Below are 15,849 nucleotides of genomic sequence, written 5' to 3'. Positions count from 1 at the left end.
ATGGCCAAATGGTGAGGGAGAGTGGGGAAATGAATTAGATTGGAATATGCCAAAGATTTGATCCATTCCAATGTAATAAAAAAGAAACTTATACAATCTTTCACAAAACTAGTCATGTGATAAAATTTTATGAAAGAAGGTACACAAGGATTGTATACAAGAATTTTTCCCACTAGATGGGTAGGAAGGAGATAAACCACGCTTTTAAAAAATGGGTAGCAAATGAAGCCCATTTACTCCAACTTGTGACTTTTCTATCTGATTTCTCTAGCAAATTTCATGATACACAGTTGGAAATCAGTTAGCTTGAAGAAGAAGAAAAGGGAGGTGGGAATTCCAGGTTCAAACACTTAAACTATGGGCCAGCCAAAACAAATAAACAATATGTTCACTTTGTAGCATTTCATATAAGTGGATCATTGCTTGGTGCGGCAGTAGTAGTCAGGCTATTTGTATGCAGCATTTATATTCCCTTAATTGATGAACTGCTATGAACTGGTGCACGAAATACAACAATTTTTCTGATAAAGGCTAACCATTTCACATAAAGCAAATGTTGTAATGCAAATCGTTAAACCAATCTGATTTCTACCATAAAAGAATTACAAATGCAGAAGGGTTCCCCTCTATATTGAAACTGCCAAAAAAAAAAAAAAAAAAGCTTTAAAAGCAAAATAAGATGGTACTCTCACTGAAAAAAGATGCTGCGCAGATGAACTTCGCTCTAAACAAATCGAATAATCCTTCTAAGATCTTTACCTAACACTCCTGGAGAAGCCTGCAATACGTGAATCTTAACAGGGTCAAAAAATCTAATACAGGCTATACCCAAAGAACTGGCTGATGATAATGGCAAATCCAAGAGCAATTGCAATCAGGGAAGACGCCCATGTCAGTTTCTCTGTTATTCTGGGCACTCTATCTTTTAATGCCTGACTACATGAGCCTATAAAGACTGTATAGCTTCCCATTGCAATTACGGTCCCAACTAAAAACATAACTAGAAATGCAGCGCCAGCGACGCGAGATGGCAAAGCAAGTGCAGGCAAGACCATCATCAATGCATCTGGCTGCAGCCCATGGACAATTCCTGTGGCAAAAGTAGCAAAACCAATCTTCTTCTTCCCAACTGTAGGGTTTTCTAGACTTTCATACACGCTAACATCACACTCGCCATTCTCTAAGGCAACACAAGGACTCGGAACTTCTGAAGCTTCCTTAATGCCCATAGCACCAATAACTAGTAGAGTAATGCCCACAACTCTTGTGCCCCAAGTTCGGATAATTTCAATGTGAAGCCGATCCTTTAGTAGTAGAAATATTAAGCCAAAGATAACCTGGCCAGCATCGTGGCCACATCCCCAGAGGGCTCCAACTACAGCGCTTTCAATGCGGGTGCGTCCAATTGAGAGTGGAGCCAAAGCAGCTAGGTGGTCAGGCCCTGATAATGTGTGTAAGCAACCAGCAAAGAAACCGGTCCATGCACTACTAAGTAATTCAGTCTGGATCAGTCTTCCCCCAACAGCAACAGCTGGACCGCCTGTCTTTGTTGCAGTTTGAAAGGATGCAAAAGCTGCTGGTGCAAAAGCTGGTTGTATTAAGATCAAAATGAGAGCAGAAACCACAGCAAATGCCCCAGTGGTGATGGCCTGAACATGTTAGGAATATGAAAGTATGTTATCTGGGTCAAAATAAAAAGGATTAATGCTCAAATGCGAAAGGAGCCATACATTTAAAGAAAATTTCATAATAACTTATAACTGTCATGTTGATAGTAGTAGCAGTGGTAGAAGTAAACTAAATACGATACTGCAATGGGGTAAGATGTACTTGCACAAATGCACTCGTGGACAATAATGGCACTTGCCTGAACAGTATTGCCTTTGACTTATATTCCTTGTTAAACCCATGATTTCTATGATAGAGAGTTAAGATTCCACTGTTTTCTTCTGAAAATTACATTTAAGACCTGTCCCAAGAGATTTTAACAAAGTAGACAAGCAGTTGATAAGAGAGAAACAGCTCGAATTGCTGGCAGTTTAGATATTCATTGTTATGAGATTGCAGGCGTGTAAAGCTCCATCCAATTTCAAGATACTGCTTATGCTTATGCACAGCAATAATGTTGCCAAATTTTAAATAAAATGTATGAAATTTCCTTGTATGAAATCTGAAAATGTTTGAAAATCTGAATCATAAAAGAGTTGCACCGAGTAGCAATCATTTGGGAACACTAAAAATCCTAATGCATCCAACCTTGCACAGTCTTACAAGGGATAGGGTACTCCAAAATACTAACTGTTAAGAGTAAAGTGATAAAGTAAATTACTAAACATATGCATTCAAAATAAACTTTTAATCAGTGCCTCTAGAAACTATTGAACTTGGCTCATATTACTTTAAAGAAACATCTGAGACAAACAAAAACATCCAGACCTATACTAAATTCGAGCACTTAAATATTAATTTCACTGAAGCACCTAATGAAGCAACCTACATCCAATTGACAGGCCAGTCATCTGTGGGTTGCCTTAATTTTGTTCTTTTCTTCTGGGGCTGGCACGGAAAAGGTTTGCTGATAGTGGTTAGAGAGACACATTTCATCCCTAGGTCTCCAGTATCATACTGACTAAGTTATGCTAAGTTTTCAACAAGCACATAGATTTAGGATATTTGTACTGATTTATTTCTCAAGGTAGAGAAGAGGACTTATCTACAAAATACTAGACTTGTACACAATTTCATATAATTAAATGATGGGAAATCAGAATCTCATATAATTAAACTGCTGCATATAAACCTTAGACCAAAAAGAACTGCTGCATATTCTAAAATACAAAAATAATGGTGAGTCTGGAGGGGAAAAAAGAGCTACATTGGATTGAGAGATGACTTAGTAAACAAATTAATTGTCTAGCGGTTTTTTCTTTTTCCCCAAGATTTCCAAGCAACCAAATAGTTCATCACCCATCAAACCAATTGTTTACCTTCCCAAATTCACCATGGCAATACCTTACAAGAAACACACTCCAAAACACGATTGTAGCAATAAAAACAAAAAACCCAGAAAAGAAAACAATCAAAATGACATCTTTTTTATCAGCTAATTTCAATTAAACCAAGAGACCAATACCTTGCGCTGCTTAGAAGCCCCAATAGCGATCTGCTTGAGAATCTGAGAATTTGTCCCCGACCCATTTGGCGACCCGGCCCGGTTCGACGAGGGAGGCGGCAAAATGTTCGACGGCGCTGACAAAGAAGAAGAAGAAGAAGGAGAAGAAAACAAAGATGGGTTTTGATGTTTGCAGGAGATCAAGCTGACCCGCCTGAAACCGGGTTGTTGCGAAGACGGAAAGTTGAGTTTGGCCGAGTCAATACGGGCGAGTCGGTGGAGAAAAGCAGAGGGCTTTAGATGGATTTTCAAAGGGGTTGGAGATGAAGAGGACAGAAGCCTTTCCATGGCTTCTCTCTCCCTCTCTGGCTCTTTGTTTGAGTGTCTCTGTAAAAGCCTTTGGATTTAGAGGTAAAGAATTTGCACAGAGAGAGAGAGAGAGAGAGAGAGAGAGAGAGAGAGGGATAGTAAAGAAACTGAAGATAAGCTGTGGCTGCTCAGAACTCAGAGAAGGTTTAACTGAAAATTGAAAAATGAATATTCGGATCGTATTTATTTGTGAATATAATTTATTTTTATTGTTACCTAATAATAATGCTAATCTCTGTGCCAACTGCCAACCGATCCATCATAACCCGCCTAAATTGGTTGCCCAACCACAGTGTTAGGGACTTTATAGCAAATCATTCTCACATTTATACCAAACAGAAAAAAAAAAAAAATCATTGTCACACACATTTACTACTCCAAAAGGACCAAAACAATCTCATTTAAGAAATATATTTTTTTTTCAATTAACCTCCCTACAATCTCGTTTTAATAAGCTAATTATAGGTAATTCTACTCACTTTTTTTTTTCACTCATTCTAAAGAAAAGAGAAAATATAACTTATTTGACTTGTAAATTTAATAAATTTTTTTAAAAAATATATATCAAAAAAAATTTCATTTTTTTTTTCTAATGGAGATGATTGGTGAAGAATAAAACTTTGAATAAACTAACCAGGTGAAACAAAAAAAAAATTATAATGTCGATCGCTCATCACTGTACTAATTGCATAAGAGATTGACTATTTATTAGAATCTTAAATTTAAATATTTAGTTATTAACAGTGATACTATATTTTAAAATTATCAATTTGTTGAGAAAAATTAAAATTGCCCTGCCCTTTAAGCAGTCATTATGGCCGCTTGAAAGCTAGTGATCTTGCTTTGGAGGGAACTTCTATATGCATACATATAAATAATAAATAATAAGAGTAGTGCCAGACATCCATATAAATAATACAGTATTGAAATACCAAATGTGACTAAAGCTGTTATAGGTTTTTCCAATCTAAAGAGTCAAAAAAGGTTTGTTATAGCTGTTAGGGTCTATGGCCTAAAAGTCTAAACAATGTTATGGCCTCATTTTGTCCACAACACCCTTTGAACAAATAGAAAGAAAGGCCTTCACGTCACTCTTTTTCTTTCCTTCCGACCTTCCCCTTCAATTCATTTGGTCTTAGTGTGCTGACCTAACAACTATCACTATTATTGCAATCTTGCATAATCGTCTCACTTCGATTGGTATCTTCTAGTTGGCTGCCCATCCAAATATGTAATGATCCAATCATCTTTATGAAAATATTTACTTTCATATCATGCATGTAATGCAAAACCAATTAGTAATAAAAAGAGAGACTCACTCTTATAAGCACTTGTACAAGATTATAATTTTCAAATATAAGACAATAACACTCTACATTTTCACAATACAAACTGATTTAAGTGTAAAAATTTGTATCCTACTAAGAGAAAAGCAACTAGATCCCTCAATATATTTAAGGATCAAAAACCAGCTTGTCAACCACGGACTTGTCAAATACTTGGGGTTGGAGGACTCTCTTAACGTGACTCTTCAACATGAGGTTTCAACTTTGAAGTTTGAGAGTGACTCTTAATATGCAAGTAAGGGTGTCAATTTTTTATATGATAATATGATTACATAATACATGAATATGATACGACACGATAACACGATTACAATGTACATCTTTTGGGTTCGTGTAGTTGTCGACCACAAACCCAAATATGACACAACTCGAATACCACACGATAACACGAATTGCCACCCCTATATGCAAGATGTACTGAATCACTGATTAAAAGGTGGACTTCAATTTGGGGTGGTTCGGGGCCAATCTTTTTGAAACAAAACTAGCTAGTTGGCTGGTAATATGCCCGCTAAATCGGTGGGCATTTCAAAATTTGGATCTTTTGGAAAATAAAGTTGTTTACAAAATAAACTTCGAATACGTATAATTATTTTGTAAATCACATGTATGTATTAAGTAAATTTGGACATTTTACATATGTTTAAGTTTATAGCTCCATTCATTAGACTGTGTGGTTTGAGTTATACCTGGAGTTTTCCTAGTGTGAGCTGGTGGTATTAAATGTGTAAAGGAATAGCTATCCTGGATTTCATTTCATAGCACAAGCTGAGCTTCAAGTAGAATTTGTATTTAGATAATTTGGATCAAGTCCATAAAAAACACACCACGTTTGGTCCTCACGCTTACACATACAAGCCCCACGCTTGCTTGTGCGCGCCACATGCCACTCACAGAGAGATTTTGGCCACTTAATGCACTTGTAAACAATCTCAATCTCAAGCCTCTTTAACGCTGGCTTCTATTCACCTTGTTTTATCTAATACCTGCTTGCTTCATAAACCCAGGGACCAACACACCCATATTTGAAACATATTAAGAATATCCATTTATTATATTTTTGATATATATATATATATATTGTTTTAAAGTTGTGTTTGGTCCTTGGAAATGTTTATTATTTTGGGTCTGTGGCTTTGTACTTTGTAGCTATAACTTGGTCACTTGGTGCCTAATATGGCCAACAAAGGTTGTTTAATATTGTAGAGCTCTTTAACAAACTTACAGCCACAAAGCCTCTTATACAAATACTCTCTCTCTCTCTCTCTCTCTATTCTTTCCACTCTGTGTATTTGGTTGGCTTAGATTTAGAATTTGTTGAAGAATTCTACAAGCAATTAATTATTTTGGAGGGGGGTTCTCAAAGAGTTTCATAGATTGATTACCATGGTTTGGTTCATTTGCTTTCGTTTTTTTCTCCTCCTAAAGATGAAAGGCCTGCAATAAGCTTGACCCGAGTCTGATTAAGTTTGAAATCTGGGCCTAAGACTCAAGTTTTAACAAACTACCCCAAGTGGGCTTTATTTAGAGGGAAATGTTAGACAAAACATTCATTATTTTGTGATTCAAGTGCCCAGCGGGCCAGAGCTTTTGTTAGGACCAAAAATTACGAGGGCCTTATGGTTTGGTTCATTTGCTTTCGTTTTTTTCTCCTCCTAAAGATGAAAGGCCTGCAATAAGCTTGACCCGAGTCTGATTAAGTTTGAAATCTGGGCCTAAGACTCAAGTTTTAACAAACTACCCCAAGTGGGCTTTATTTAGAGGGAAATGTTAGACAAAACATTCATTATTTTGTGATTCAAGTGCCCAGCGGGCCAGAGCTTTTGTTAGGACCAAAAATTACGAGGGCCTTATGGGCTTTTGACTTATGGGATGGTCGAGTAAACTTTTAAATTGAGTTACAAACAAGATAAAAACTTACCTATAACATATATAAAAGATGACTTGACATCCCAAGAGATAGATTATGTTTTGAAATTAGAGAAAGTGTTATGTGATGAAGTCTAAAAACATAGGTGTCATTATGTTATTAGATTGAGATATCAAATCAGCCATATCTTATTGCAGAGAAGTTTCTCTCTACAAACAAACTTACAAACAGGTGTCTACAACTCTCTCATAGGCTCACAGCTGCGGGCAATCTATGTTTGTGATCTTGTATATTTTGCTTCTTCGACATCTTTGTGGAAACTCGGAAAAGGAACATAATTTTGTTAATTGATCACGTGAATGTAATATGAACAATGTATATACTCAAGAATTTCTCCTAATGATATGTGAAATTGGGAGGCATGGACAAGGAGACATTTTGTAATTGTAAAATGTTTGGGGACTAATACATGAAACACATTAACATTGTTGCTTATATTATCTCAATTTACAATAGAAAAACTAAGCTTACTTTGCATCGTGAATCCGTGATCAAATAATTGTAGTTTAATTTACCAATTAGTCACTGTTTTGATGGTTTCTTTACTTTGTCAGAAGAAATGTCAAATAAAAATACCTAACCTCTTGGCTCGAAATCAAAAAATTGCATTTCTCGTGTGCATAGAAAATGGTACATGGTCATTGGCCACTTTCCAAATGACCTACACTAACAAACATAACCTATGTGGCTATGTTATTGGAGGCTCCTTACGTGTCATCCACCAATTGTGCCATGTCATCATTATCTTATTCATAACGAAAGGTCCAAGAACTCCAAAGCATGAAGAGCACTACAGAAACCTGTGCCTCTCAATAAACACATCCTATCTATCTATAATCCACAAAGAACGCACCAAGCTACCATAGAAACCTGTACCTCCTAATCAATAGGTCAACCACATCAGAAAGTCAATAGTCCACATGCTCAATCAATCTTACTATTGAAGATCACATCATACTGTATTCCGCACCACACCACATCATTCCCACTTGGAACCAGAAATTTAAAAGAGCTCAGTTTCTATAGCCAACATTCTCAGTGAGTCAGACCCTTTGAGCTGCTGACAAGCTAGCTTTCATGGCCAAACCAGTTTCAATCGAGGTGTGGAACCCAAATGGGAAATACAGAGTTGTCAGCACAAAACCCATGCCTGGAACTCGCTGGATCAATCTCTTGATTGAACAAGACTGTAGAGTTGAAGTAACACTCTTATTCTTTCTCAGTTTTTTTTTATCTGTTTGAACCTTTAGCTAGTGAATTTGATGGGATATTTAAATTTGGTGTTCAGATTTGTACCCAGAAGAAAACAATTCTGTCTGTTGAGGATATCATCGCTCTGATTGGAGATAAGTGTGATGGAGTAATTGGACAGGTAATATTAAATTTATGCTTTGATTTCTTGTTCTTATCTTTTATTTTTTATTATAAGTTGGGTTTTGGTATTTGTAGTGGTTGAGTTGTGTTTTTGTTTTTCAGTTGACAGAGGAGTGGGGAGAGACTTTGTTCTCAGCACTGAGCAGAGCAGGAGGCAAAGCTTTTAGTAACATGGCTGTTGGCTATAACAATGTTGATGTTAATGCTGCTAACAAGTATGGGGTTGCTGTTGGAAACACTCCTGTGAGTTTTTCACACTCTCTCTCTTTTTTTTTTCTTTTCTTGCAGTTTTATATGTACTAGTGCTGCAAGTCATGCTTGCACATATGGTCACTACTCACTAGGAATGTCTTGTGGCATTGACTTAAGAAACTACATCAGAGATATTTAGGAATGCTTCCTGCAAAGAAATTTAGGATTCTAGTTTATCTTTTATTTTTTCTATTCTTTAGAAAATTGGGGATATTGAGATGAATTTATTGCTCATATGGTTAGGGAGTACTTACAGAAACTACAGCAGAGCTGGCAGCTTCACTTTCTTTATCAGCTGCTCGAAGGATAGTTGAAGCAGATGAATTTATGAGGGCAGGCTTATATGATGGATGGCTTCCTAATCTGTATGGCTACCATATTTACTATTGCTATCAATTCTCTGCTTGTCCTTTCATTTCATGGTACATAAGTTACAAATTTCATGTGTCTCCTACAGCTTGATTTATGTCTTTTACTATGGCAGGTTTGTCGGAAACTTGCTCAAAGGGCAAACTGTTGGTGTGATTGGAGCCGGTCGTATAGGTTCTGCATATGCCAGAATGATGGTATTTTGCTTAGTCCAATATCTTAAATCTTAGGCTAGGTTCATCTGATCTTGGTTGCGTGGTAACAGCTTCTTAGTCTAGTGATTGGCATGCATGGACTTGTTGCATGCACTTTGAAGTGGGAATTATGCAAAATTAATAGACTATTTTAGAGAAATTTAGTTGGAATTGTGGGATAACGTAATTTACCAGGAGGGAGCTTAAGAAGATTTTGTAAACGGTTGCTACCTCTCCAAGTTCTACTGCCTGTCCCCTTTTATAATGTAGGATTCATTTCACTATTTCAGGTTGCAGTCATTTAACCAAAATGTTATCAATGTTGAACTTAATGCTTGGACAAATGATTAGAATACCTTCAGTTGTGTGGTGAATAGATCTACTAAATCAAATTCATACTAAATAGTGTCAATCACAGCACTATTCTCAACTGTTTTTGCATTTTTTTTTTCTTTTAAGTTACATGGGTCACATATGGGTGTACTTTCCTTACTTTCTTTTCCTCTTTCCACTGCTGATTCTTTACAAGTTTTCGCTAATGATCTTAGTCAGTGATTTGTTACAATTAGAGAGACACCAGTGTACTTTATTGAGTATGCTGATGGGACTAAAATTGCTTTTGATCTTTAACAGGTTGAAGGTTTCAAGATGAACTTAATTTACTATGACCTGTACCAGGCTACACGACTAGAAAAGTTTGTTACAGGCATGTCTCAGTTCTTTTATTGAATAAATCACGCTCCACTCTTTGCTGATACATGTATGTTCCGTCTTCCAGCTTATGCTGAGTTCCTCAAAGCCAATGGTGAAAAGCCTGTGAGTTGGAAGAGAGCAGCAAGCATGGAGGAGGTGCTCCGAGAAGCAGATGTGGTATGACTTGCTCGATCTCTCCTCCACCCCTTCCTTTTTCAGTTTTTTTTTCTCTCCCTTTCTAATGGTGTGGTTATATGCCTGGTTATTAATTTTCATTCTAGATAAGCCTACACCCAATTCTGGATAAAACCACTTATCATCTAGTCAACAAAGAAAGACTGGCAATTATGAAGAAGGTGAAGTTCGAAAGAATATTTTTCATTTGTAAAAATCTATGTGAAAGTATGCACATATATATATATATATAATGCATTTACTTGTTGAATAATATATATATAGGAAGCAGTCCTTGTAAACTGTAGCAGAGGGCCTGTGGTTGATGAAGTGGCTCTTGTAGAGCATTTGAAACAAAATCCTATGTTTCGAGTTGGTCTGGATGTCTTTGAGGTAAACAAACGCCCCTTTTCTGTCGAATTCCGATCTTTCGTCCAGGCACCATATCTAAAATTTGAGTGGTGCATCAATGGTGTTGTAACAGGATGAGCCTTACATGAAACCCGGGCTTGCTGACATGAAGAATGCTGTTGTGGTACCTCACATTGCTTCTGCTTCCAAGGTAGTATCAGTCCCTAATGCTAGGGTACTTAGAATTACTTAGATCATTGAGTAACTATTTTCCTTAATGGTTTATGTAGTGGACTCGTGAAGGAATGGCAACACTGGCTGCTCTCAATGTCCTGGTATGCCACCAATGTAACTATTGGAAAATGGAGAAAAGAAAAAACAGATTCACATAATTGGAAATAGCTCACATCATTCAAAAATGGGTTCAAAAGACTAGCTTTGGCTTTGGCACTAAAGTACTAACACCCTTTACATTACTGTGATTTAGGGAAAAGTTAAAGGATATCCAGTTTGGTCAGATCCAAACCGGATAGAACCATTCCTCGACGAGAATGTTCCACCACCAGCTGCCAGTCCTAGCATTGTTAACGCGAAAACCTTAGGTAATAACATTGTTTAAACTATGTCAACATCATACATGCAAATTCTCTTTGCTGAAAATTGTGTTTCACTGCAGGTTTACCAGTTTCAAAGCTGTAAGCATTGATGTACATCTGGGGCCTTCCTGGTGCAAATGGAGTAATTTTTTCGGATGGAATCCAGGCTCTAGTGATAATGCAATCTGAAGAGTACTAGAAAAATTGTATATTTTAAAGATGAATGTGGACAAACATGTTTCTACTATGTTGTCTTATAAAATATTGGCTTCAGAATCCTATGATATATGAGAGGTTATTTATCAAGCTTTTTCATCTATATGCACAATTTGGGTTGGAAACTTGGGATTAGCTGGTTATATGAGTCATTTTATGACTGATGCAAGTTTGTCATTTCTCTGGCCTCTCAAGAACTGTTGAATTTGCCACCTTAATTTATAATTTTTTGCAATGTCAGATATCAGAGATTTTCCATCATGCTTTTTATTAAAAATAAGCATGTGACTCATTTTTAAGGGTTTTTTTTGTTTTTAGGCCTAAACAAAATATCAAATGATTTGTTTTTTTTTGGTCTTTTTAAGTCTTTTTCTTTAATGTCTGGGAACTTAAATAGGGCCTAAAATGAGGCTCTAATCCAGTTTAGTTTTGGTCAAATTTGTCACTAAAAATAAAAAAAGGATTCATTAAATTGGATTTTCAAAATTTATATCCAAAACCAGTCCTATTGAGCAAAAACAAATTTGATTGAATTAGACGATTGGATTTGGATTTTCCTCACTCCTAGTAAAAATTGGATTCAAGAAAATAGAGTTTTATAAAAAAAGGAAAACTAGATCACAATTCCCAAGTGATTAAAGAGTATAAAAATCCTAACAAAATCAGGACTATTTTTATAAATGATTATTTTTTTCCAATTTTACAATTTATATGCACTATTTTCTAATCGTGATAAAAGAAAAAAAAGAACAAGAAAATTGAAACATAAAATTCATTTTTTTTGTTATCCTTCCTGAAAACGACGTCGCGTCTGCGCATTAATTAGTCATGACCGTCCAAATCCCTAATTTCACAATTTCCCTCTCGATTTAACCCAAAAAAAAAAAATAACAATAATAATAATTCCCGCTTTCCTTTCCCGAATTACTCGGAAGGTAAAAGCTAGGGCTTAGGGTTAATTTCACTCCTATAAATTCCTCCAAATCTCACATCATTTCACACCTAAGCTTTCCAAAACTTCGAAACCCACAAAATCCCCCAAAATTCCCAAGTCCTTTTCTAAACGATGTCGTCTGAGAACAGTAAGAAGATGATCACCCTGAAGAGCTCGGACGGCGAGACGTTCGAGGTGGAGGAGGCGGTGGCTCTGGAGTCGCAGACGATCAAGCACATGGTGGAGGACGACTGCGCCGACAATGGCATCCCCCTGCCGAACGTGACCAGCAGCATCCTCGCTAAGGTCATTGAGTACTGCAAGAAGCACGTCGAGGCCGGCAACGACGCTGACAAGGACTCCAAGTCTAGCGAGGGCTCTCTCAAGTCCTGGGACACTGATTTCATGAAGGTCGACCAGAACGTGCTCTTCGATCTCATCTTGGTTCGTCCCTATTACCCTTTTCTTGAATTTTTTGTCTTGAATTTTTGGGTTAGGGTTTTGCATATTGGATTTATTTAGAATTTTTGGAAATTTAAGATTAATGGTTTTGCTAATTGTGTTTTATGATGTGGGTATCGCTATGTGTTACTTCTTGTTTGTATAAGATGCATTTTTGGGCTTTGATTTGTTTATCAAAGGTTTGGAGATTCTGGGTTTGATTGTTGCGAAAATTTAATGGAAACGATGAAGCTTTTTTTAGGAGTGATATATTTGGTTATCTTAGGTTTGGACTCAAGAACTCAGAATTTTAAAGTTTCATCCCTTTGCTTAATTCCTACTGTTGAATGCACATAGTTTTAGGGTTTTGGGTTTGTTATGACTAACAGTAGTTTTTTATGATCTTGTATATGGTTTTTATTAGTTTGCTAATTGTTGATTTGCATATGTGAGTTTTTGTTGCACATCTCTGTACATAAGTGAACTACTCATAGCATATAGTAGGAGACGAGTACAGGGTAATATTTCTGAACTACAAAGGCAGATCTGTTATTGCAATATGTGATTTTATCATTGAGTTTGCTTTTATGTGTTTCCCCCCAAATGTTTAGAGTTTATTGAGTCTCAATAATGATGAAATTAACAAGCGACTTTAGTATTTGCTAGTCAAGATGAAAACTAAAGAGTTTCTTCTATTTAAGATTCTGGTTTGTGATTTGCATTTTACTGTTCTGTTTTCTTTTCAACTTTTTCTTTGTTTCTGCCAACTGTTTCATGTGTTCTATACTCTAGCTGCCTAGGGCTTTTCTAATTTCTTGTTTGTGTTTTAGTTTTTTGAGTTTATGCGTTCTTGTATTCTTTTCCATTTCATGTAGATTAGATTTAATAATTAGTCTTTTGACTTATTATGTTGATACATCTTACTGATTGGTGGTGGGTGGATTTTGTGTTTCCTATTTTCAGGCTGCTAACTATCTCAACATTAAGAGCCTGCTGGATCTCACCTGCCAGACTGTTGCCGACATGATCAAGGGGAAGAGTCCTGAAGATATTCGCAAGACTTTCAACATCAAGAATGACTTCACTCCTGAGGAGGAAGAGGAGGTCCGCAGGGAGAACCAATGGGCTTTTGAGTGAAGCAGAGGTCCCTAACAATGTTGATACCATTATAGGAATGTTGATATTATTTATAGGGTCCGTTTATATTTTGCTTCTAGGGGTTCTGGATCTTCTGGATGAAGAGTTGATGCTTTAAGTCTCCTAATTGAACAGTTTTTGTTATGTGATTGCTTAAAGCTCACCAAAATTTCTGCAAACTACTTTTGGTATCTTAATATGATTCGGATTTTATTAGTTTCCACTCTATCTTTTCAATTTGATGCTTGTTAGAAGGAAAACCCCTGCAAACTTGTGATTAAAAATCGATCCTGAACAATGTGTTGAATATGTCTTTTTTTTAAACAATTGTGAAGATATGTTGTATGCTCTTCTTTTTTTATTGGGCGGGCATATTTCTTGTGAATATTACATAGATTCTCTAAATTAGAATTTTCATTCAATTAAATCAATTACCATAACTGGATACAAAATAATTAGATCCAAAACAACTCTTATTTTTGTAAATCTATTTTTTATTATCTTGTTTTTGATGCATTTCTTAAGATAAATAGCTTTTGTTGTCTTCGTTGAGTACTTATATGTTCTTTTTTCTAAGTATATTCTGCATGAATATGTTGTGTTGAATTCAAATTAATGTCAAAATCACAAATACTTCTTATCACAAAAAATAAGTCCTAAGGGACCTAAGCAATTGAATTATGTGTCCGCATAGATTAAAATGTACTAGGAAGCTCAGCTGAATCTATTTAAAAATTACTATTACACAGGCCAAAGTGACAACCCTAACCGCAAGCATTCCAACATGTGATTTGAACTTAACTTGCATAAACTTTTTTTTAAGGAGTAAGTTACATAAGCTTAGTCATGCAAAATAAAAAAAATTCTTTTAATTTAATCAACTAAATCAGATCATTGCCAATTATCATTTGGTCTAGTGGTGACACATAGTCTCCCCTTTGAGGGAAGAACTCTGTGTTTTTAAATTCGTGGACAACAGTTGTTAATAATAAAGAAAATAAATCATGTCACATTTAAAAAAAAAAAAACCAAATCTTAAACCTAATTGTCCCAAAATCCATAATTTAGATAAAATTTAGAAAGTAAACAATAATAGAAGTTGTTGGGTAGCCCAGTTAGAAAGGCCGTAGACAATGCATCCAAGTTCTATCCCCCCTCCCCCTCCCCCAACTCAAAATTAAAATAAAATAATAATAATAAAATGTAAATCCAAAGATAAATCTTATCTCCAAATTATAGAGTTGATGATATCATAAATTCAATATTTAAGATTTGATTATTGTGTAATCGTAAACTTGATCCTAAAAGCCCAAACACCCTATTATTTCAACAACAATTTTCTAACATGCTTAATAAATAAATTCTAATACCAACTAGCTAGTGATCTGGTAGTACTTCTCTCTATCAGAGAGGTCCTAAGTTAGACTCCACCCCCCCCCCCCCCCCCCCCACCCCCAACAAAGTTTTTTATTATTTTGAACCCCTCCCCCAAATCAAAAAAATAAAAATATAATATAATAAACTAATTGTAGATAATTAGATGACTATATAAAATTACTATAGATATGCATATGTTTTGGGGGGTGTACTATCACTCAAAAAATGTGTCATATCATTCATGCTAATTATATGAGTATTTAATATATGTATAATGAACAAAACTTGAAAATTTTATACTACTTTTTTTAATACTGAATATTTTTTTTATTATAACGTACTTTTAGATATTATTGAGATTATGTGAGAAATAAATTGAGATATTGGTGAGAATTAAATATTTTTAAAAATGAATATAATAACTTTTCTTAATATGTTATATTTTGGCCACCCCAGCAATAAAATCTTGCCTTTAATCCCACTTTTGTCCTTTCAGATTTAGTTATTCTATATATTTTGATATCGAAAACAAAAATTTTGAGATTGATAATGATCGATTCTTTTCTAAGTGAACTAAAAAGTTTTTTTTATTAGACTTCATATCAATAATGCACTTAAAAGTGACCATACTCAATGACTCACAATTATATTTTCTTTGATTGCCCTTTTAGTGAGCCCAACAGGAGAAGGACTCTTAGCCCATTTTAATTTCTTGCTCTCCTTGTTTATTCATGGCTTTGGGAAATAGTACACTTATTTTCTTTGTGACAATGACTTTCTTTGGCGTTTATCATAGTGCTGTTTATAGATTTGATGGTTCTATTGGGTGCACTTCTTTGACACTTTAATTTTTGCTTAAACAATTAATTCTACAAGATGATGCATGTTTCATACCAAGATGTCCAATCTTGCAACACACATATGCTATTGCAACGTATACTATTGAGTCTGATACCATCACCCTTAAAAGGTAGGGCTACCTTT

At 35.5% G+C, this 15,849-nt stretch overlaps 3 protein-coding genes across 3 annotated transcripts; 2 read left to right on the top strand and 1 right to left on the bottom strand.

The window, feature by feature from the left end:
- Window positions 1-541: 541 nt before the first annotated feature.
- LOC147276389 (high-affinity nickel-transport family protein) lies at window positions 542-3,610 on the bottom strand. Its single transcript, XM_086253768.1, has 2 exons — window positions 3,134-3,610; window positions 542-1,649 (listed from the first exon to the last, which is right to left on the bottom strand). The coding sequence occupies exons 1-2, from the start codon at window positions 3,458-3,460 to the stop codon at window positions 813-815; spliced, it is 1,164 nt and encodes a 387-aa protein (XP_086109894.1). The 5' UTR covers window positions 3,461-3,610; the 3' UTR covers window positions 542-812.
- Window positions 3,611-7,770: 4,160 nt separating this feature from the next.
- Window positions 7,771-11,079, top strand: HPR (hydroxypyruvate reductase). Its single transcript, XM_086253700.1, has 13 exons — window positions 7,771-7,957; window positions 8,046-8,129; window positions 8,234-8,374; window positions 8,627-8,748; window positions 8,868-8,949; window positions 9,580-9,652; window positions 9,725-9,816; window positions 9,921-9,995; window positions 10,099-10,206; window positions 10,298-10,375; window positions 10,455-10,499; window positions 10,652-10,766; window positions 10,841-11,079. Exons 1-13 carry the CDS (start codon window positions 7,835-7,837, stop codon window positions 10,861-10,863), a joined length of 1,161 nt encoding a protein of 386 aa, XP_086109826.1. The 5' UTR covers window positions 7,771-7,834; the 3' UTR covers window positions 10,864-11,079.
- Window positions 11,080-11,962: 883 nt separating this feature from the next.
- On the top strand, window positions 11,963-13,711 carry LOC147276387 (SKP1-like protein 1A). Its single transcript, XM_086253512.1, has 2 exons — window positions 11,963-12,354; window positions 13,315-13,711. Exons 1-2 carry the CDS (start codon window positions 12,043-12,045, stop codon window positions 13,486-13,488), a joined length of 486 nt encoding a protein of 161 aa, XP_086109638.1. The 5' UTR covers window positions 11,963-12,042; the 3' UTR covers window positions 13,489-13,711.
- The last annotated feature ends 2,138 nt before the right edge of the window (window positions 13,712-15,849 follow it).

This window comes from Dryas octopetala, chromosome 8 (genome assembly GCF_963921425.1).
Source record: "Dryas octopetala chromosome 8, drDryOcto1.1, whole genome shotgun sequence".
Taxonomy (NCBI): Eukaryota; Viridiplantae; Streptophyta; class Magnoliopsida; order Rosales; family Rosaceae; genus Dryas; species Dryas octopetala.
Note: the sequence above shows the minus strand (reverse complement) of the source record. Positions and strands in the feature narration are given on the sequence as shown.